At 44.9% G+C, this 21,605-nt stretch overlaps 1 protein-coding gene across 1 annotated transcript in view; it reads left to right on the forward strand.

The window, feature by feature from the left end:
• The window catches only part of IL13RA1 (interleukin 13 receptor subunit alpha 1), a 53,235-nt gene extending 33,206 nt beyond the window's left edge, over positions 1-20,029 (forward strand). The window contains exons 7-11 of the mRNA XM_032329858.1: positions 1,185-1,232; positions 1,517-1,649; positions 4,433-4,529; positions 6,333-6,417; positions 19,458-20,029. Coding sequence (XP_032185749.1) covers positions 1,185-1,232; positions 1,517-1,649; positions 4,433-4,529; positions 6,333-6,417; positions 19,458-19,550 — 456 coding nt within the window. The 3' untranslated portion in view covers positions 19,551-20,029. The remainder of the gene's footprint in view (positions 1-1,184; positions 1,233-1,516; positions 1,650-4,432; positions 4,530-6,332; positions 6,418-19,457) is intronic.
• The last annotated feature ends 1,576 nt before the right edge of the window (positions 20,030-21,605 follow it).

A 21,605-nucleotide genomic window follows, 5' to 3' on the forward strand; every position in this document is an offset into this window, starting at 1 on the left:
GCTTAACCTACTGAGCCACCCAGGCGCCCCCAGAATTTACTTTTCGTGTGTGTCTGCCTTCTTTCACTCAATGGTATGTTTACAAGAGTCACAGATTTTGTTGCCTGTAGCTGTCAGTGTTTGGTTCTCATTGCATTCATTCCATCATGTCGATACATAACACATTTGATTTCTTCATTCTCCCTCTGGTGAACATGAGCATAGTTTCCAGCTTGGGGCTTTATGAATAGAGTCTATGAACATTGCCAGCTTGTCTCTTGGTGTGCGCGTGCATACATTTCTGGTGGGCGTGTGTGGCTCAGCGGCTTACCTAGGATCTCTCTAATAGATAATAAGACTTTTCCCAAATGGCTGTGCCAATTTACACTACTAAGAGCCGACATTGAGAGTGCTAGATGCTTCACATTCTCAGCGACACTCGGTATTGTCTGGTAGGTGTGTGTATTGTTATCTTGTGGATTTAATTTGCATTTCCCTGATGACTAATGAAGTTGAGCACTTTTGCCCCTGTTCTTTAGGGATTTGAATACTCTCTTGAGAAATGCCTGTTCAAATCCTTTGCCAGTTTTTCTGCTGGGTTGTCTGTCTTTTCCTTATTAGTTGGTGGGATCTATGTATATATGTGTGTACGTATTATATGTAAATATAAGTATATATTATATGATATGTATATATGCAAGTCCTTTGTCAGGAATTGCAAATAATTTCTGTCACTCCATACATGACTTTTTAAAATTTCCTTAATAGGGTATCTTTGATGAACAGAAGAAGTTTGCAATTTTAATATCGATGACTTTATAACAGTTTTTCCTTTAGGGTTAATATTTTTTTGTTTTATTTAAGAAATATGCTTTAAGGTCATGAAGATGTTCTACATTTTCTTCTAAAATCTTGCTGTACTTATGTATTTATTTGTTCAGTTTATTTTAACTTTCACATTTAGATCTCCAATCCACCTGGAATGGACTTCGTAAATAGTGTGAGGTAGGGTTCAGGATTCTTTTTCCCCCTGTATGGATATGTAATTGACCCAGCACCACTTATTAAAAAAAAAACAACAACCTTCTTTCACTGTACCTGGTCGTCTTTTGATGGGATAAAAGGAGACCTTGTTAGAAATGGTTAAATGATATAAATTAGTCTCTTGAATATTTTGAACTCATTTGTTTTTTTATGTCTTCAAGGTTGAAGAGGCCAAATGTCAGAATTCAGAATTTGAGGGAAACCTGGAGGTCAGTAAATTCAACTTTAACTCTTTGGGCTTAAAGTCATAGAATAATTGGGGGTGGGGCAGGGCAACCATAGCCTAAATTTGAACTACTTTGAGAAAAACAGACTCCTTTGTTCTGTGGATTATTGCCAGTTTTTCTTTGAGGAGTTAAAGTCAGATAATTTGGACTGTAGTCCAAGTCTTAATCATATACAGAATTTGGCAGATAATTATATTTAGGATTCAGAAGCAGAGAAAGAGAATAAGCTGGTAACATTCTTTGTATGTTTTTATTTTATATCTAAGGGTACAATTTGTTTCATGGTCCCCAGTGTTCTTCCTGATACTTTGAATACAGTCAGAATAAGAGTCAGAACAAACAAGTTATGCTATGAGGATGACAAACTCTGGAGTAATTGGAGTCAAGCGATGAGTATAGGTAAGAGAACAGGATTTCATTAAAATTTAAACCACTGATGCATGGAAACTAAGCTGAAGCAGAAAATAGATTGGGGTAAAGGATTGTTCTGCATTCTTAATGTCATCCAGAGAATATCTGCAATTGAACTATGTTTTCTCTTTTAATTACTGTCAAATCACCCAGGTTTAATTCATAATGTACAGCTCTCTGGAAATCCACAATCCAAAAGGTGTTATTCTTTCTTCTGTCCTGTCTTAACAACCTTAACAAAAACATCAGAAGGCAGGCGCGATTAAGTCTGCAGATTATGCAGTGCTAGAGGGCTAGCCTGTTGGTGACAGAATCGAGAGTAGAACAGTGACCTTGATGTCGTTTAATAGCGATCAAACTGCATCTAGGTTTGAAAACAACAGTTTTATGTATGAATAGAGTGACTGAGCAGACTGTGTAAGGCCCAAGTGCAGGATCGGAAAGACCTGTGCTTTATGTGTGTGTGCGTGTGTGTGTGTGTGTGTGTGTGTGTGTGTGTGTGTGTGTGTATTGTGGGGTGGGGGCATAGGGTTTTATTGAACGGGAAGCTCAGAGTGACTCAGCATTGGCTTAAATATACCTCTAAGGCATATGCAGCCATAGGCCATGGTGCCGTTGCAGCACCCAGACGGGAGCGCTACAGGGTGGGGACGCAGTGTCCCAGCCATGTTGCAAGGTGCGGTATTCCATTCTGGGCACCACACTGCAGGAGGTTCAGTGGCAGACTGGACTCTATCCCCCAAAGGGTTATCAGGATGTGAGAGAATCTCAAAACTTCGGGAGGACTGGTTGCTGAAGAAAGCTTAGGGGCAAGGAATCCCGATCACTGAATTCTAATATTTGGACTAATATTGGTGGTTAGGCAGAAGAGGGAATAGCTTATTTTTTTGTGGCTCCATGGGGCAAAATGGGACCAGCCGAAGAACTTTCTAATAGCTCTGTAACAGATTATTGAGAAACAGATTATTGAGGTAGGTAGTTCCCTGTTAATTGAGGGACTAAATAAGCTATGGGCCAGGCATGGTTGTATGAGTTAGGTCTTGTTGCATAACAAAGCACATCAACATTTGGTGGCTTAAAAGACACATATTTGCCATCTCACAGTTTCTGTAGGTCAGGAATCAGGGCCCAACTTAGCCTCGTACCTCTGGCCCAAGTTCTCTCGTGGGTTTACAGTTAGGCTGTTGGCTGGGCCTGTAGCCTCATCTGAAGGTTTGACTGGGGCTGGAGAACCCACTTCCAGGCTCACTTATATGGTCGTTGGAAAGCCTCCATTCCTTCCTTGCTGGCTGTTGGATGGAGGCTGTGGCAGGATGAATTGTATCCCTCGGAAAGGTACATTTGGGTCCCAGCTCCTGTACCTATGAACATGACTTCATTGGGAAGTAGGGTTTTTGCAGATGTAAGCAAGTTAAGATGAGGCCCCACTGTCTCCGAGGAGGCCCTAAATCTGATGACGTATCCTCATAAGAAGGCACGATACCCAGAAACACCGACGGGGAAAAAGGCCCCGTGAGGAGGAAGGCAGAGGGTCGGGTGATGCAGCTGCGGCCAAGGAACACTAACCATTCCAGGGAGCCAGCAGAAGCTAAGAAGAAGCGAGGAGGGATTCTTCTCTAGAGCCTCCTGAGGCAGCATGTCCCTGCGGATACCTTGATTTTAGACTTCTAGCCTCCAGCACCGTGAGACAAGGCACGTCTGTTTTAGGCTAGCTGGCATGTGGTAATTTGCTCCAGTGGCCCTAGGAAGCTAATGCAGAGGCCTCCTTCGGTTTTTTGCCCCTGGGTCCTCCCCACAGGGCTGCCACATGAACTGGCAGCTAGCTTGCTCAAGTAAGTGACCCAAGCAAGAGTGCGTAAGGGAACAGCCATGTGGAAATCACAGTCTTTTGTAACCTAATCTTGGAAATGACATCAACACTGCTCTTCAGTTCTTTACAGTCCCGTCAGTCAGTCCAGCCCACCCTCAAAGGGAGGAGATTACATAAGGCTATAAGTATCAGGAGGCTGTGATCATTTGGGGTCACCTTAGAGACTAACACAATGACTTTAGGCTCTGATGTTGCTTTCTAGGTGGTCATGCCCTGGTGGGAAGGACGAGCATATAAATAGACATGGTATTCTGTGAGTGAGGTATAGCAAGGCTGTTCATGAAAAGCTCTGGAACTTTTCAGACAGTGTTGGATTTGAGGCTTGACAGCATCACTTCCAAAACTTTTCTGGACGAGCCACTGAACCTCACTGAGCCTTGTCCTTCTCATCTGTAGAAGTGGGAGATATTATTATGTATCTGTATGGCATAGATACAAATATGTACAAGCCCTTGGGGTGGTATCACATATATAGTAGATGCTCAGTTAAGAAGGAGTGGCGGTTAGGATTAGGATTGATTTACATGTTCTAATAGTAGTTAAGGAACCAATAAGAAAAGGTGGTCACTGTTAATGAGATGATGTTTTTGACCAGTGTAACATTGTGCGTAGTGTCTGAAACTAGTTAAACGTAGTGTCTGACACTAGAGAGAAACTAGAGAGTTTTGGATAACTCTCAAGGTGTTTATTCATCTGTGGTGTTTTAGGCACTAGAGCAGGACTGTGTTGTTTATGATGAAGGGAACAGAAGACAAGATGATTGAAGATTTGGGGAAAATTGGTTGGGTAGAGTACAGAAAGAGCTGTGATCTCACTATTTTGATCCAACTATTGCTTGGTGTTTTTTTTTCTGAAAGGGGTTGATCTCTCTCACGTTTCGTGTTTGCTTTCCATTCGCCAGGTGAGAATACTGACCCCACGTTCTACATAAGCATGTTGCTTGCCACTCCGGTCATCGTTGCGGGAGCCATCATCGTCCTTCTGCTTTATCTCAAAAGGTGAGGCAGCTGCCGTGGTCAGCCTGGCAGTTTCTCCTGGCCTGGGGCTCCAGTTACAACTCTGTGGGAGGGTATTGGGTGTTTGCCTCGGCTATCAGGAGCACTTTGGGTATAAATTGCTTTTCGTAGCATGGTATGGCAAAGAAGGCTTATCGTGCCCGTTTTCTGGTGGGGAAAATTGGGTTCGTTTCCCCCAGCCCCACTCAGGAGCTGCTCCCTTTGCGTGCGTCTAGAATGATCAGTAGGCCCCATGTTCATTCTCCTCTTTCAAATGCCTCCTATAGCCACAGATAGTTAGTAGCCCTTGGAACAAAGTTTTAGAAATGGAGGACGTTACTGATTAAGCGACTCAGCTAGAATTAATGCAGAACAGGTTGCTGCTTAAAGCTGTGGGAAAGAGAGCATCAGCAGGTCATGTCTGAGGGAAGGTTCTCTGCGCCTGCCGGAAGAGAGCGATGCGAGAGAGGCTGGAGAGGTGGGCGCAGCCAGCTCCCATAGGCCGTGGCAGGGGGTTGACATTTTTCTTTTCCTAAGCGTGATGGGGACACCGTTGGAGAGTTTTAAGCAGGGAATGGACACGACCTGATTTTACTGTCATAAAAGGTCAGCGCAGTTGCTGAACAAAGAATTGGCTTGGCCACGGATGGTGGCAGCTAGGCCGGTGAGATGACGTTGCCGTGTGCAGTAGGCAAGGGGCGGGCGGCCTAACCTAGGAGGTGAGCAGCGGAGGTACTAAGCTGTGGTCAGAGGCAGGCTGTGTTTGGAAGGTCGAACTGAGGGCATTTGCTGGTAGCTGCTCATCCATCGTGGAGGTATAGGGGGTACTGAGGGTTCGAGGAACGCTCAGGCTTCTGGGCTTCAGCAGCTTGAGTGAACACTGGAGCCGTTTGCTGAGACAGAGAAGACTGTGAGGAGCGCTGGCTCTAGGGCGAAGGTGAAGGCTTTGGATCTGAACGGAAGTTCGAGATGCCGAGTAGATACCCAGGTAGAGATGTTGAATGGGTAGTGGTATGATGAACCTGGAGTACAAGGGAGAGAGGTCTGGGCCGGAGATAGAGTTTTGGGAGCCCTCGACATGTAACAGACCCGAAGCCCTAAGACTATAGGAGGGCACTCGCACAGCGGCTGGGAGGGGGGCCGAAGGATGGCGCCCTGGGCTACACCAGTGTTTCAGGCCCAGGAGGTGAAGTAGGCCCGCCAACGAGTACTATGAGGTGCAAAGATGCACAGGGGGAGAAGAAGGAAGAAAAATTAAAGAAGAATGTACCCTGTTCTCAGAATATTATTTTTTTCGAGATTATAAGCAGTGAGCCCCAATCAGGTCGATGATGAGTAAAGCACCATTATTTAAATAATGGGGGAGAGCACACATACCTGCGTGCGTACACGTATGCACACATGCACACACATGCACAGTCATAACCCTGTGAGGTGATGGACACGTGTTACTTCACTTGATTGTAGTCCTCATTTCATAATGTATACATGAATCAAAGCGTCATGTCGTTCATCTCAAATACAATTTTTATTTGTTGAGTATATATCTCTATAAAGTTGGAAAAAAAGGTTTAACGATGGGAGGGTATGAGCAATCTGCTTACCCTCATGGCCCCCCTTTGGTCTACCCATCCTGGGTGATCTCAGGACATTGGTTTCTCAGCTTCTTGTGGAAATTTCTTCATGGCTGCGTCATCATTATAGATGACTTCTGTACCATGTTTTAGTCCAAGTCTTCCTTTAATGTGGCTTTTTTTAAGTGGGGTTGGAAGATTTGACCACAGAATGTCTTCTATTTTCTTAAAGGCTCAAGATCATTATATTCCCTCCAATTCCTGATCCTGGCAAGATTTTTAAAGAAATGTTTGGAGACCAGAACGATGATACCCTGGTAAGCCCTGATTCCATGAAGTTCAAAATTGGGTTTTGTTGGGAGGCTGTGGGATTTGTAAAGAGTTTGGTAAAATGTACAAAACATAAAATAAATGTACAGTTCAATGGCATTAGGTACACTCACAGTGTCAAGCAACCATCATTATGATTTCCAGAACTTTTTCATCATCCCAGATAGAAACTATGCCTATTAAACAGTAAGTCCCCATTCTCCCCAGCCCCTGGTAACTTCTTTTCTACTTTCTGTCTCTATGAATCTGCCTATTCTGGGTACCTTGTGTAAGTGAAATCCCACAACATTTGTCCTTTTTGTGTCTGGCTTTTTTCACTTAGCATAATATTTTCAAGGTTCATCCATGTTGTAGCATATGTCGGAACTTGTTTCAAAACTGGTTATTTTTTTCAAAGATTTTATTTATTTATTCATAGAGCACAAGCAGAGGGAGTAGCAGAAGGAGAGGGAGAAGTCGGCTTCCGCTGAGCAGGGAGCCCGACATGGGGCTCAATCCTAGGACTCTGGGATCGTGACCCGAGCCAAAGGCAGACGCTTACTTGACTGAGACACCCAGGAGCCCCTAAAATTGGTTATTTTAATCTCCATTTTATCTGGAGATCAAGGAAGAGGCAATTTATCATGTACCCCAGGGGTGCCCGGCTGGCCCAGTTAGTAGAGCGTGTGACTCTTGATCTCAGGGTTGTGAGTTTGAGCCCCACATTTGGTGTGGATCCTACTTAGAATGAAAAATAATTAATTAAAAAATGTGGTATCTCAGACTAAGCATACCATTTGAGAAGTCCTCAGAACACTACGCATCTCCTGTCGCTGGGCTTCATTTTGTCCCCGGAGCAGGGAATCTGTTTAATCCAAACATTCAAGGAGTGGAGCCTCCCTGATGAAAGCAGTCTAGTAGGCAGGGCTTCTGCCTCTTGGATCCTTGGGGAAATAGAAAGATGGGGTAAAGCGCGGAATCCGATCTTGTTCATGCTGTTGCCTGGAAAGCTGGCCTCCAAAGACGAGGCAAACCCACCTGAGCTGTTACGGTTAGTTAGCTGCAGACTCATGCTGGAATTTGTGGCTGGAAAACCCAAGACCCCAGGGGAACCCAAGAGTGTCAGGTTTCTCTGAGAAGCACATTCACCCAAATAAAATCATGAAGACACTAACTGGGATAAATATCACTATTCTTACATCGATTTTAAATGAGTAATATGAGGCACGGGCCGATTAATTGAGTGAAGTTGCGTAGCCACTAGCACATAATGGTCTGGGCTCTGGAGTCCGATTGTCTGGATTCAAATCTCATTTACCATCTGTTTGACCTGAGGTAACTTCCTCACCCTCTCTGGGCCTTGCTATTCTCAGCTGTAAGGTAGAGGTAACGATAGCTCCTGCCTCATGTTTGCGTGTGGGTCCGGTTACTTGAATGCATAAAGGCCGCTTAGCGTGCAGGCACTCGTGAGCACCCGGCCAGCCTCAGTGATGACCATGAGCATTGGCACTTTCCATTTATTGTTAATCCGCCAACAGTTCTTCTTTTTTTTTCTTTTTAAAAAGTAAGCTCTACGCCCAACATGGGGCTTGAACTCAAGACCTCGAGATGGAGACTCCCATGCTGTGCTGACTGCACCAGCCAGGAGCCCCTCCCCAAACACTTGTCATCACAAGTGATTCACAGTAGCAGCGATGACATACAGCAGGGGAGAGAAGGAAGGGAGGCCCATGTGCTTTCCGGGGAGGTTGCGTCTGAATCACTTTTTCACCGAGTCATGGTCACGCTGCCAGACCCCGGGGGATGGGGCCCCACCAGGCAGGTGGGTCCCAAAGTCATGTGCCTGATGAGGAGATGGTATGCTGTCACCGAGGGGCAGTATGGCAGCCGTTGGCTCTTCGCCTTCAGTGGTATCAAGACCACCTGGAGCATTTGCGAGAACAGAGCCTCCCGGGCCCCACCTCCAGAAAGTCTGACTGCACAGGTCTGGGGTGGGCTCCGCTCCTTAAGTCTGCCTATTTGACAGGAGCCCGCAGAGGATTCCTATTCTGGCAAGGTCATTTGCAGAGCCCATTTTGAAAAACACTGGGGCAACTACTTTCCTTAGGATCACCCCGTCGCTCTCTCCATCTCCCCAGCCAGTGCGCAAGCTGCGGGGGGCTGGAGCTGTGCAGGTCCTTGGACACCTCTAACAGGTCCCTGAAAGTCCGCTCTGTGGCCACAGCATATCAGGAGCTTGGCCTCTGTTCCTTGTTGCGTCCCCATAACCGCCCTTCGGCAAAGGTGCTGTTAGTACCATTTTTTTTCCCACAGATGAGGAAATGAAGCCTCAGCGAGGTTAGCTAACTTTCCTACGGTCACACAGCTAGTAGGTAGTGAGGGGGGATTTGACTTCTCTCTCTCTTTCCACTCTGCTGCATCACTTCTTGTACGAGAGAGTGTCCTCAAGAAAGCTCACTACCTTCGGAGAGTTGTTCTTGACAGAAGGGGAGAGGATGGGGATGGGGGCCTTCTGAGGGAAAGGTCTGGAGTCGCATTACGGCTGGCCTTCTGTGGGAAAGCCTAAGGAATAGCAGCCTGACAGCAGTGTGAAGGGAGCGGGTTAGAGGCGGAGGCACGGTAGCAAACTGGGAAGCTAGTCCCTAGCTTGCCACATCCAGGCTTTTGTTTGGCTGGCGTGGTGTATTTCAAGGGTTTCAGTCTGGAAGCTTCAGCCGGCCATACACTCCTCCACTTTTTCCGAGGCCCTACCGTTCCTAGTTCCCACTGGTTTCACAGTTGAGCTGACCTGCCAGGCGCCTGAGGCATTTGCGCTCACTGCCCCTCTCAGCAGAACGAAGACGAGTTAAAGTGCCATGATGCAAATGCCCAGCGCCCAGGAAAACGTGTCTGGACCCATGAGTATTTGCAGGACATGCAGCCAGAGCATGGAGGAGTTAGAAATGTCCAGCCTAGTAAGTCTGTCTGAAAAGTGATCGTGGCCAACATTAGCAAGTGCGGAGGGAGCGGGCGCCTCTTCTACAGAGCGGTGTTTCTTCCTTCTGGGGGGCAGCTTGGAAAAATGTCACAAGAATCTTTGATCTGATCGTTACACTTTGAAGAGTCCGTTTTGAGGAAGTAACCCAACAATGGCACAGGGACAGGCAATGCAGCATTTGTCTCTAACATGAAAAACTTAGAAGCCAGTGAATCATCCACAATAGAGAATTAGTTAAAAAAAAAAAAAAGGTTTTCAAAGCATTTAATGTCACAGCAAAATAAACACGATAGAAGAGTAAGAAACATCCCACAGACTACACCGGATCCTAATTTGGATAAAAACTCATGAATATACATGTAGAACCACGAGTGGAAGGAGAGGGATCAAAGTGATCATCTCTGGGCAGAAGGGCCACACCAATAATTGGGTTATTTTCTACCTTTCTGAAATTTCCAAATTGCCTATAATGAGCACGTATTACTTTCATAATGAAAAGGAACCCTACACCAAGTCATTAAGGGGAAAGAGACTATTTCGGTCATCTGGGTTTGAGAGGGAGTAGGGACTTAAACTTCGGTGGCAGCAGAGGGGATCGACGCAAGAGACATTATTAAAGGCAACTCATTACAGCCTGGGGACTCTGTGGGCAAGGAAAGGTACAGAGAGTAAAAATAATCTCAAGGTTTCGAGCCTGAGTGATAGAGTGAATGATGGTAACATTGACAGCAAAATCAGATCAATTATCTTTCTCAGAGATGGGAAAATTGCTTTTTTTTCAATTTGCTGTCTAGAGGATAATATGTTGTCCCGATGAGTCAGAGAATTCTATAATTTAGCGAGGCAGATACACTGACAAGATGGACTGCTAAAAGCATAAGATGTTTTTGTTTGTGGTGGTTGCAGACCATTAAATAAAATCAGACTTTAAAACAGAAAGTATAATGAAAATGCCAGACAGGGGGGAAGGGTAATAGAACAAATTTTCATGTTTTCTCTTTAAGCAAATGAGTAATCTTCTGTTTTCTACACGACAGCAATCCTCACCCAGTGGAGCTGCATATGCAGCAGAACGATGAGCCTTTTACTTCTAGAATTATCGAATTATAGAATGAACATGGCCCTGGGGGTCCTTCAGTGAGGTGGACGTTTCATGCACTGAGTTATCTATCTTTAACTGTGAACTGTTAAGACACTAAGATGCTAGTTCTAACCCCTCATTTTTAGAGATGGGGACGGTGGGGGCCCTAGAGACATTTCTCAGGGACTGTTACCGAGAGAGGTCATGGCAGAACCTGAACCAGAGGCCATAGTAGCCCAGAATTACTGGCTCCTAATCCCGAGGAATATTCCCTGCCCTTTCCTAATACTCCTTCTCCACTACACCATCCATAGTGGTTCTTTGGGAATAAAAAAAAAACAACAAAAAAAACCAAAAAAAAAAAAAAACCCAAACCAAACCAAAACAAAAAAACCCAAAAACCTCATTTAGGTGTGGCCATGAAGAAATGAAATCCTCTGTATAGTTTTCCTTAAGGTTCCTAGTGTTTTGACAGTGTTTTGCTCATCGCTATAGTAACCCCATGGCCAACAGCATTTCTTCCTGTGGCTTTGCCGCTTGCCTTTCCTTCATGACTAACTGGGCTGCGGGCCACGTCTGGGGGGCAGGGGGCTGTGGAGGGGGGCGTTTGCTTCTCCACATCTGCATTTCTGTTTCATCCATAAAACATTATCTGTTCTTCCCCCGCTTCTTGGAAACCAGTTCTGTTTTCCACACTGTGCCAGTTTCGCATTCCTGATTGGGAAGCAGCTTGTTAGCTGGGAGTCAACTTCTAGATACTGCTGAATTGTTTCTTTCTTCTTTTTTTTTTTTCCCCCTCACTTCACTATGTATCTTTAAAAACTAGGAACACGAGAAAAAGAAAAGAAAAATGAGGACCGCTTTCCTGCATGAGCGAAATAGTGTGGCCGTCCTTTTAAAAGTGATTCATACCCCTTAATATCGTCTAACACTATTGCAGTTTTTCCAGCCATCCCCCAACTGCGGGGAGATGGGTCGGATCCAGTCGTGGCACCATTAGTGATGCGAAGATGGAGCGCTGAGTGTAGGGTGGTGACAAGGTGTCCCTTCCTGCCCCTTGACACTTTAGCCCCCCTCACCACCTGAAGACAGCGCCCTGTCGGCACCTTAGCTCAGCTCTGTAGCTCATGCTCTCTGTGCCCGTTGGTCTCCTGGAGTGAATCAGTAGTTTCAGCAGGCTTTCTGAAGTGACAATTTTTCTCCTCTGTCACCTACTCTACATTTGTAAGCTGCCCCTTTTCTCCAAAGCAGGGCTTTGAGTCAGTAACTTGGCTCTTCGATTATTCTGAAATTCTCTCTCTGCTAGGAAAGCAGGTAACCTGTTTAGTTCTTTGCCTTTACTTCTTAATTTTTAAAGGGTGGGGTTGGAGCCATAGCCATGTTAAATGGTACTACCTTCCTCCCCTTCATACCACATTTTAGCTAGTTCTTTTTTTTTTAATTGAGTAAACTCTGCCCCCAATGTGGGGTTCGAACTCACAACCCCTAAGAGTCACACGTGCTACCGACTGAGCCAGCCAGGTGCCCCTCAAATGGTTCTTTTTTTGCTGCATTGATTTTTTTTTTAACAATTTTATTTATTTGACAGAGAGAGAGAGAGATCATAAGTAGGCAGAGAGACAGGCAGAGAAAGAGGGGAAACAGGCTCCCTGCTGAGCAGAAAGCCCCATGCAGGGCTTGATCCCAGGACCCTGAGATCATGACCTGAGCCAAAGGCAGAGGCTTAACCACTGAGCCACCCAAGCACCCTAGCTGCAGTGATATTTAAGGCATGACGATCTCCAATTCATGTCTTTCATCTTTCTACTGGGGATATTGATCTGAAGAAAACCGGGGCACGTAATCCATTGATTCCTACAAGAGGCCGCTGTTTCACCCAGTGCCTGGGGCACAAAACCCACTTCACTTTTATGGAAAATTCACCATGGGAACTAACCAGACCTTGAAAGTCTTCTTAAATGAACATTTAGTGTTCCGTGACACCACGAAATTTATTTCTTTAAACTAGAAGAACCTGTATTGCCTGCTGCTCTTCTAGGATTAGATGACCAACAACGAAAAGCCAATCATGTTAGCCTCCCAAATGCTGTTTTTTTCTTTTTTTCTACCTATGATGTTTTTCATCTTTGGCCATTATTCTATTGCTGATTACCTTGTTTTTAAAAATTGGCAGTGTGAGAATTGAATTACAGATGGGTAATTTTGTGGATTTATTTTTCTTTCTGCAAGTAATTTGAAAAATATACTGGCATAGAATTCACGAAATTGAATAATAGGTCAGAGCATTTGTTCCCTTTTCTTACACGGACATATTCATAGAGGCAGTCCTCAGGAAAGGCCACAATGCTGATGAGGAGTGAAAATGAGAGTAATCCGAGTTTTAGAAATGAAAAAAGACAATTGAAAAAAATTAATATCTCTTGGAAGCCATTTCTGCTGCAGGGCTCACCTCATTAAAATGGATTTTTTTTTTCCTGTCCAACCCAGCTAACCATTGGGTCTAACAACTAGAAACCAATGAAGGTGTAATGTTCCGCATGCTTTTTTAAAAATTACAGTATTTTTCTTTTAAAAGCAACAAGGATTTATTATAGAGAAATGAGAAATACGGATCACCAAAAGAGAAAAATAAAGCCGCTCTTCGTCCTGTCACCCGGACATAACCATCTCTAAGGTTATGTGAGCACCATAGAGAAATGGGGCTTTTTAAAAAAAAATTATTTGACAGAGATTGCAAGTAGGCAGAGAGGCAGGCAGAGAGAGAGGAGGAAGTAGGCCCCCTGCTGAGCAGAGAGCCCGATGCGGGACTTGATCCCAGAACTCTGGGATCATGACCCGACCCGAAGGCAGAGGCTTTAACCCACTGAGCCACCCAGGCGCCCCGAGAAATGGGACTTTTAATGACAAATGGAGTTACAATGACAACAGTAATCATAGTTTGTACTTAGGGAATTTTTGTTGTGTATCAGACACTCTTCTAAGCACTTCCTTCCTTAATTTGTCCCCACCTCGCTGTCGGTCTTACCTCTAGCACACAAATGAAGAAGGTGAGGTCCCACGGGGGAGTAGGTATAGCGCGCTCACAACACCAGAGCTAGGATTCACACTGACCGGACGAGAGTCAGACGTGGCACCTGAACCCAGGCGTCCTGATCCTCCCGTCTGGACTCTGAGCCAGTCATAGGATATGTTTTAATAAAATGCTCATATTTAATTTTATTTGAATGTAACAGATGAGAAAGAAAGAGGAAGAACTGAAGGAATTTCTGAACTTCTGACAAATTATAAAATTAGTTTTGATGATTATTGGAAAAGGCCATTTTCCCGTATGTTTTCCCTGTTCCCTCTTCATTTTTGAAGCTGTCCAGTGTCCGCACTGTCAGTGTAGGTAACTATTGCGTACCATAGTGTCTCTGTCAGAGCCCTCCTGGGGTCATAATTCTGGGTGGGTGTATGTATTTGATGCTTACTGCCTGTCTTCATGTTCATGTGTCTCCAGTCACTTTGGTTGTTTGAAGCTCTAAACGTTTTCTCGGGGAGGATTCATGGGACCAACATTTCCTGAATTATTTACACGTTGATGGAGTCTGCTGCATTAATAAATGAAAGTCATTTTAGCTAGATAAAAAATCCATGGCTCACATGTTCTTTCCTTGGGTATCTTAAATGTGGCATCTATTTTCTTCTGGCATAAAATGTTGTCAAAGTCTTCTGACAATGTAATTTTCTGTGTTAAAACACTTGGTCTTGGGGCACCTGGCTGGCTCGGTCAGTGGAGTGTGCGACTCCTGATCTCAAGATCTAGAGTTTGGGCCCCATGTTGAGCATAGAGAGTACTTTAAAGACAAACACTTGGTCTTTCTGTCTGATTGTCAAAAGCTTTTTTTTCTTCCAAGTCCAATAATTTTACCAGAATATGTCTTTATGTTGTTGGTCTTATAGGCTTGATTTCTGAGGTAGGTGGTGTACCCTTTCAGTATGTAGTCTTAGATTTTTTTTTAATTTCAGTAAAAATATATGGACTTCAGTTATTTTGTTCCCTTGTTTTCTTTGCCTGTCTTCTGTGTTTGTCACATCCTCTTGAATAATTTTTATCCACCTTCATTTTTTTAAGATTTTTTAAAAATTTATTTATTTTAGAGAATGTATGTGTGTGCATGTGAGCAGAGGGAAGGGCAGAGAGAGAGAGAGTGAGAGAATCTCAAGCAGGTTCCCCTCTGAGCGCGGAGCCCAACTCGGAGCTGGATCACAGGACCCTGAGATCATGACCTGAGCCAGAGTCAAGAGTCGGGCAGTTAACTGACTGAGCCACCTGGTCTCTGGGTCAGCATGGCATCATTGTGCTTAAATTGCTCCTCAGAGTGGAGCTTGGCCCTGGAAGAGAGCTTTGAATGGCTTTGTAAGTTCATGGGGCCCAGGCTGCTCCCAGGCTCCAGCACGGACTCCTTGCACTGTCGCTATTTGAAAGGGCAAACCCCTGCCCATCTTAGTTGTTGTACATAAATTAGCTTGCTGGGGTTTGAGTTATTTTAGAGTTCTCAGATCTATCAGATGTCCTGCCAGCTCCTTCTCCATACCTCCTCCATAACTGATTCCATTGTGCTCTTGTGGCTGTCTCTACTTTGGCCACCCATTCGTATTTCAGGGCTCACAGGGGAATCATTTCGATCTGGTTCTGTTGTAGATTGTGTCTGTGGACTGGGCAGTTGCTTTCCTGCTTACCCTGGTTATCTTTCCTATTTGTGTTTTCTATGGTAGCATTTGGGGACGTTTAAAAACTGTGCTGCTGGCGTGCCTGGGTGGCTCATTTGGTTAAGTGTTGGGCTCAGGTCATGATCCCCGGGCCTTGGGATCGAGACCTGCATCCGGCTCTCTGCTCAGCGAGGAGTCTGCTTTTCCCTCTCCCTCTGCCTGCTGCTCCCCCTGCTTCTACTTTCTCTCTCTAACCCTGTCAAACAAATAAATAAAATCTTTAAAAACAAAAACAAAACTATGCTGCCAACCACTACCTTCCCCCTAGGATTTCTCTGTAAACTACAGACCATGGGCTAGATCTTGTCTGCTGCTTACTTGTCTACAGCCTACAAGCTAAGAATGGTTTTTTATGTTTAAATTGTTGAAAAGATCTAAAGAAGAATATTTTGTCTTAGCACATGAAAATTATTTGAAATTGAAATGTCAGCATCTGTAAAAGTTTTATTGGCAGACAGCCACACCTGTTCATTTACATGTTACCTGTGGCTCTTTCCATGCTGAGACAGCAGAGTGAGTTTTTGGGACAGAGACTCAAAGCTGAAAATATTATCTGGCCATTGACAGAAAACGTTCATCAACCCTGGTCCTATAATATGCTTTTTAGTGGCTATATAGCATTTGCCATTGTGTGAATATATCATAACATACTTAACCAAGTCCCTAATGTTGGGGCATTTAGATGAGTTCTAAATGTCATCATTATAGGCATCATGTCATAGCTATACATATATGTATATATGTATTCTGTTCTTTGGGGAGGATATATTGTTACAGGTAAGATTGCTGGATCAGAAGAGATTAATACTTTTTAAATTCTTTGGTTAATAGTGATGAATTGTCATCCAGAAAGGATGTACAGGCTAAATATCTATTAAGGATACTGACTCAATAAATTATGGTGCATTCATGCAATGACATATTATGCAGAGGGTAAAGAAAATGAGGTAGCTCAATTTTACTGGTATGTAAGAATCTGTAATACATGCTGTTAAACACCCTGGTTACAGACAGAGTATGATTCCTTCATATTAAGGAAGGAATTTTTTAAGTTTTTCACAAGAAGCATAGATTATAAGTAGGTTGTATGGCTGAACGGTGCTTCCGTCATGCTTTTGCCAGCCTGAGTGTATCTTTTTTTTTTTTTTTTTTGATTCTTTCCAATTCACAGAATAGAAAAGAGCATCTTGTTTTCATTTTATGAATCAACTTTTGTATTGTTTTATATGTTCATGGGCTTGAATTCTTTTGTGAAGTTCTTGTTCATTATCCATTTCTTTTTCCCTGCCATATTCATGTTTTGAAAATTTGGTAGTTTGTAAAGCTCTTTTTATTAAAGATTTTTGTTTATTTATTTATTTATTTATTTGACAGAGAGAGAGAGAGAGCGAGAGTGCAAGAGAGGGAACACAAGCAAGGGGAGTGGGAGAGGGAGATGCAGGCTTCCTGCTGAGCAGGGAGCCTGATGCAGGGCTTAATCCCAGGGTCCTGGGATCATGACCTGAGCTGAAGGCAGATGCTTAATGACTGAGCCACTCAGGCACCCCTAAAGCTCTTTTAAAAATTTATTTATTTATTTATTTGGAAGAGAGAGAGTAGAGAGAGAGAGAGAAAGAGCCCATGCATGGGGAGTGCTGAGGGGCAGAGGGAGTAGGGTTAGGGTTAGGACACTGCTCTCAATCCCAGGACCCCGGGATCATGACCTGAGCCGAAGGCAGACACTTAACCCACTGAGCCACCCAGGTACTCCCATAAAGCTCTTTTTATCTATTAGCTATTAATCCTTTGGCTTGTTGTCTCTTTGCCTCTGTGTAGTATTTAGGGTGATTAATGTTGTTTTTCTTTTTTATGCATTCAAATCTTCTGTATTTTTTGTGTGTAGGAAGCCTTTTCCTGTCTCAGACTGGTGTACTTGTTGCTCAGTATATTTTTCTAGTTCTTACTTGATTTTGTTTTTTACATTTAGGTCTTTCATCCATAGGGAATTGATCCATGTGGGCCGTCAAGTAGGGTTTAACTTTATTTTTTAAATGCTTAGCCAGTTGTCTTAGTGCCATTTATTGAATAAGCCATTATTTCAAGGTTATGTAATTTTTTTCAGACTGTTTTTTATTAGATCCTGTGCATTTCACATTTTCAAAAGCCAGGTTTGTTGATTTGATTTATGTAAAATACAATTTCATCTTTTTTAAGTGCACAGTTATTCTGTGCGGCTGCACTTGTAGCACACGTGTGCAGTTTTGTCGCTGCTACTCACGCCAGTCACGATCAAGAACATTTTCATCGTCACCATACCCTTGCCACCACTCATTTGTTCCTATCCCTAAAGTTCTGCCTTTTCCAGAATGTCTTACGAATGGAATCACCAAACACACAGATTTTGGAGTCTGGCTTATTTCACCCAGCACGGTGCATTTAAGAGCCGTCAGTGTTGATGTGTGTATCCATGGCCCATTCCTTTTTGTTGCCAAGCAACACGCCGTGATACGGCTGCGCCACAGTTTATTTAACCATTCGCTTGTTCAAGGACGGTGGGCTTGTTTCCAGTTTGGGGCTTTTATGAAGAAAACTACTGTACACCTTCATGTGGGGGGTCTTGTGTAGACATAGGTTTCCACTTCTCTTGGGTGGATACTTGGGGGTGGGCCTGCTGGGTCACAAAGTCGGTGTCCGCTTCATTTTGTAAGGACCATGGCGGCTGTGCTAGTTTGCATTTCCACCAGCACTGCGGGAGAGCGCCGGTTACTCTGCAGCTGTGTCGGCCCTTGGGATTGTCAGTTTTTTTTTTTTTTAATTTTATCCATTCTACTAGGAGGATGAGGGTTAACTCATTTATTTAGAATAATTTAGGTATTTGAAGCAGTGTCTCTCAGCTCATCCCTGCCTGTGCTCTCCAAGACTGGGATGCTCCCGACCTGCTCAGTCCATCTCTAACTGTACAGTCCGAGGCAGCCGAATAGTCGCTGTTGCTCTCGTTTCTGTTTTTCTGCTTTGGCTTGCCTTTCCTAGGCTTCTCGAACCAGAAAACATCTGAGCAGAAAAGGAGCTTGGGAAAAATCTAGTGCAGGGGTGGCACACTTTCCCTGGAAAGAACCAGAGAGTAAATACTCTTAACTTACCCAGCCCTTTGCTCTTAGGGCAACTCACCTCTGCCGTTGTAGCATGAATGCAGCCGCAGACCACACAGAAACAAAGAGGCGTGCCAAGAAAACTTTATTTACAAAAACAGGTGGCCTGCTGGGTCCAGCCTTCCACCGCAGTTTGCTGACCTCCAGTTTAGTCCAGCAACTCTGCTTCACAGATGAGGGACTGAGCTCAGTTTCCGCCCTTTCCCTTGATTTCTAAGGAAAGAAGGCAAAGGCCAGGATATTGGCTTTCACCTTTACGAGACGCATTTACATTGAGTTCAGGATGAGCTTGCCTTTAAAGATATTTATTTATTTATTTATTTATTTATTTATTTATTTATTTATTTATTTGTTTGACAGATAGAGATCACAAGTAGTCGGAGAGGTAGGCAGAGAGAGAGAGGAGGAAGCAGGCTCCCTGCTGAGCAGAGAGCCCCGTGTGGGGCTCGATCCCAGGACCCTGGGACCATGACCTGAGCCAAAGGCAGAGGCTTTAACCCACTGAGCCACCCAGGTGCCCCGAGCTTGCCTTTAAATGCATGATTCCCACTTCTTGCAAATGATGTCACATGAAACTGTCCATATAGCATCTTTCAAAAGTTTTAACTGCACTACGACTTTTTGGGACATTTTATATATTGCCATTGACCTCGGTGCTGGTTGACTTTTTGAGCCTGTTAATCTCTCTGGAGGGATGGGCACATTGGAGTGGCAAGAAAATAAAGGTAGGAACAGTTAATGTAAGAAAAGCGCGCCGCCCTTTTATTCTTCTTCAAAAGACTTCCTTTCCAGTTTGGGAGATGTCGGCATTTCTCTCTTGAGATCGCTATCAGACATCACGTAACAATCCCATGCTCTCCCTTCTCCTTTGAATGTTCATTCCTGATTGTTTTGTTTCATGAATTGTTCAAATAGATGAAGATTCTTAGTCAAAAACAGAACAACACAAAACAAAACCCCCCAAACCAAAACCGTGACAGGAAAACAAACACTCACTGGTTCCATGCACGCAAACCTAAGAATAATCCCTGGCTGCGGGTCCTCAGGGAGAGAACGTTGTTTACAAGAGTCATCCTGTGTGTGTGTGTGTTTTGTTTTCCTTCCTTCCAGCACTGGAAGAAGTACGACATCTACGAGAAGCAAACCAAAGAAGAGACTGACTCTGTGGTGCTGATAGAAAACCTGAAGAGAGCCTCTCAGTGACTGGGATAATTTATTTTAACCTTCAGCGTGACCTTGTGAAGATTCATCCCGTTCTGCATTTTGTTATCTGGGAACTGTGAAACGGAAACTGAAACCACTGGGCCATTTGCAAACCGGCAGCTCCAAAGAGCCCTGCCTTTCTGTTGAGTCGCGCACTGAGAAACAAAACCTGAGGGGCTCTCTGGCGAGGAGAGCAAGTCCCTGTTGTTGAATTATAAAAGCAGACGGCCCTTGCGAAGGCTTCAAAGTCAGGGACAAAGCCAACGGCCATGATGGCAGTAGAGTTCATCTTACCAAGGGTTGCGACAATTTCTGAGGGATCTGTGCCTGCTTTGTATTCTCTGTGTCCGGCAATACCAACTACATTTGATTTGTTGTGTGAAACGCATTTTGGGTGCAGTTGCTAATGCCAACCCTGAGTCACAGAGAACATCTTGGAGCTGTAATTGATAAAATCTCTTGATCTGTTTGGGATCTCATGGAGGAATGTGTGTGGCTCTTAAATTTCTTAGCAGTCTGGAATCAGCCCCCTGAGCAGCAGTAGTCCCTGCTTTGAGAGGTCCAGGCACGGGGCAGGGGCGGCTCCTTTCCCGAGGCCGCAGCAGGCTCCCCTCTCCTCCCCCTGCCCGCCCTCCCCGCCCGGCGGAGGGAGGGGGGCTTGCTGGGCGTGCGGTGTTCCGCCTGAGCCTTCTTCACCTCCACCGCTCAGCTCAGATGTTCACCGTTCACCCCGTGTCCCTGCGCTCGGCCCCCAGCCCGGAGGCACTGCTCGGGCCGGTGACAGTCTAGCCGAGACTCCCGTTCTTTACTGCTCTGTCTTACTGCTCTATCTCCACTGGTCAGTTGCCAGACCTTTCGACTCCCGGTTCCCATGCCCAGTCCCCCCCCACCCCCGCGTTCACCGCATTCCCAGCAGCGCGTCTGTCCAGTCTCGGTAGAAGTTAGAAAGCAGGATGTAAAGCCGGCAGAACGCCTAGAGGGGCAGGGAGTAATTTGCATCTCAGGTAAAGTATGAGGAGACTAAGAAACAGCAACTGATTCTTGCATGTTTTGTAACTTCTGCGTGAGTCTGCATTTCTTGGAAGGTTTTCAAGGATTACTGTTTTCTCTCTGCATTTCCTGAACAGAAAGGAGGTACAATCTTCACTCCGCACTTCGCTCTTGGCTTCAGAAAAGAATAGTTAGGTCTTCCCCTTTTTTCCTTCCGGCCCCAACTGGTTATGAGTAGGTTTTGCTTCGTATAAGGATAGCATCCGAGGCTCCCACATTTGTATTCATTTTTTTTTTTTGCATACTGAGTTAGGGTTCCCTCCTCACCCAGGCCTCCATTGGACCCACTGAGATGTTCCCTCTACTCCTCCTTCCTCCAGATTTAAAGCATAGAAGCGAGAGACCCCCCTCACACACCCCACCAAGGCTCTCTCCTCATGCACACAGACTCTTGGTAGGAACTTGACAACTTGACACCTACAAGTTCTCCAGACACTCACCCATGGGCAGCACTCCAGTGTTGCGACTTGCCCCTCCTGCTCTTAGGGGACTGCGGGAGAAGGTCAGAGGTGCCTGCTTGCCGTGGGTTTGGGCCAGGGTGGCCACCAGCTTGCCCTGGCTCGTCAGAGGAAACTTTGTGGCACAGGTAGACGTCAGGGTGTTGCCTCCTTGTGCCTCTTTTTTTTTTAAGGTCAGATTGAGGTGGGAGAGAGGTGGAGTGGGTGTCCCACCATGTTACATGATTCTCTAGAAAGAACATTGGGTTTTCCTGTGTCTGAGATGCTCTCCCAAGTCTTTTATAATTCTGGAAAGCAAAACACCTACACGCCTCACCCAGGGCCATTTTCCCTGGTATCCTATTTAGATGGCAGTGAGAGAGCGGATGCTTTGGAATGATTCCGCAAGGGACGGCAGACCGTGACAGTCACAGCCCCAGAGCGGGGACATTGCATTTGGTTTCCATTCCCTGCTTTGAATTACAGTGAATTACGGGAATACCTATAGCTCTTCGATAGTCACCAAAAAGGGAACTTGAATACATCAGTGGGATTTCCATCACCTGTA

This window comes from Mustela erminea, chromosome X (genome assembly GCF_009829155.1).
Source record: "Mustela erminea isolate mMusErm1 chromosome X, mMusErm1.Pri, whole genome shotgun sequence".
Taxonomy (NCBI): Eukaryota; Metazoa; Chordata; class Mammalia; order Carnivora; family Mustelidae; genus Mustela; species Mustela erminea.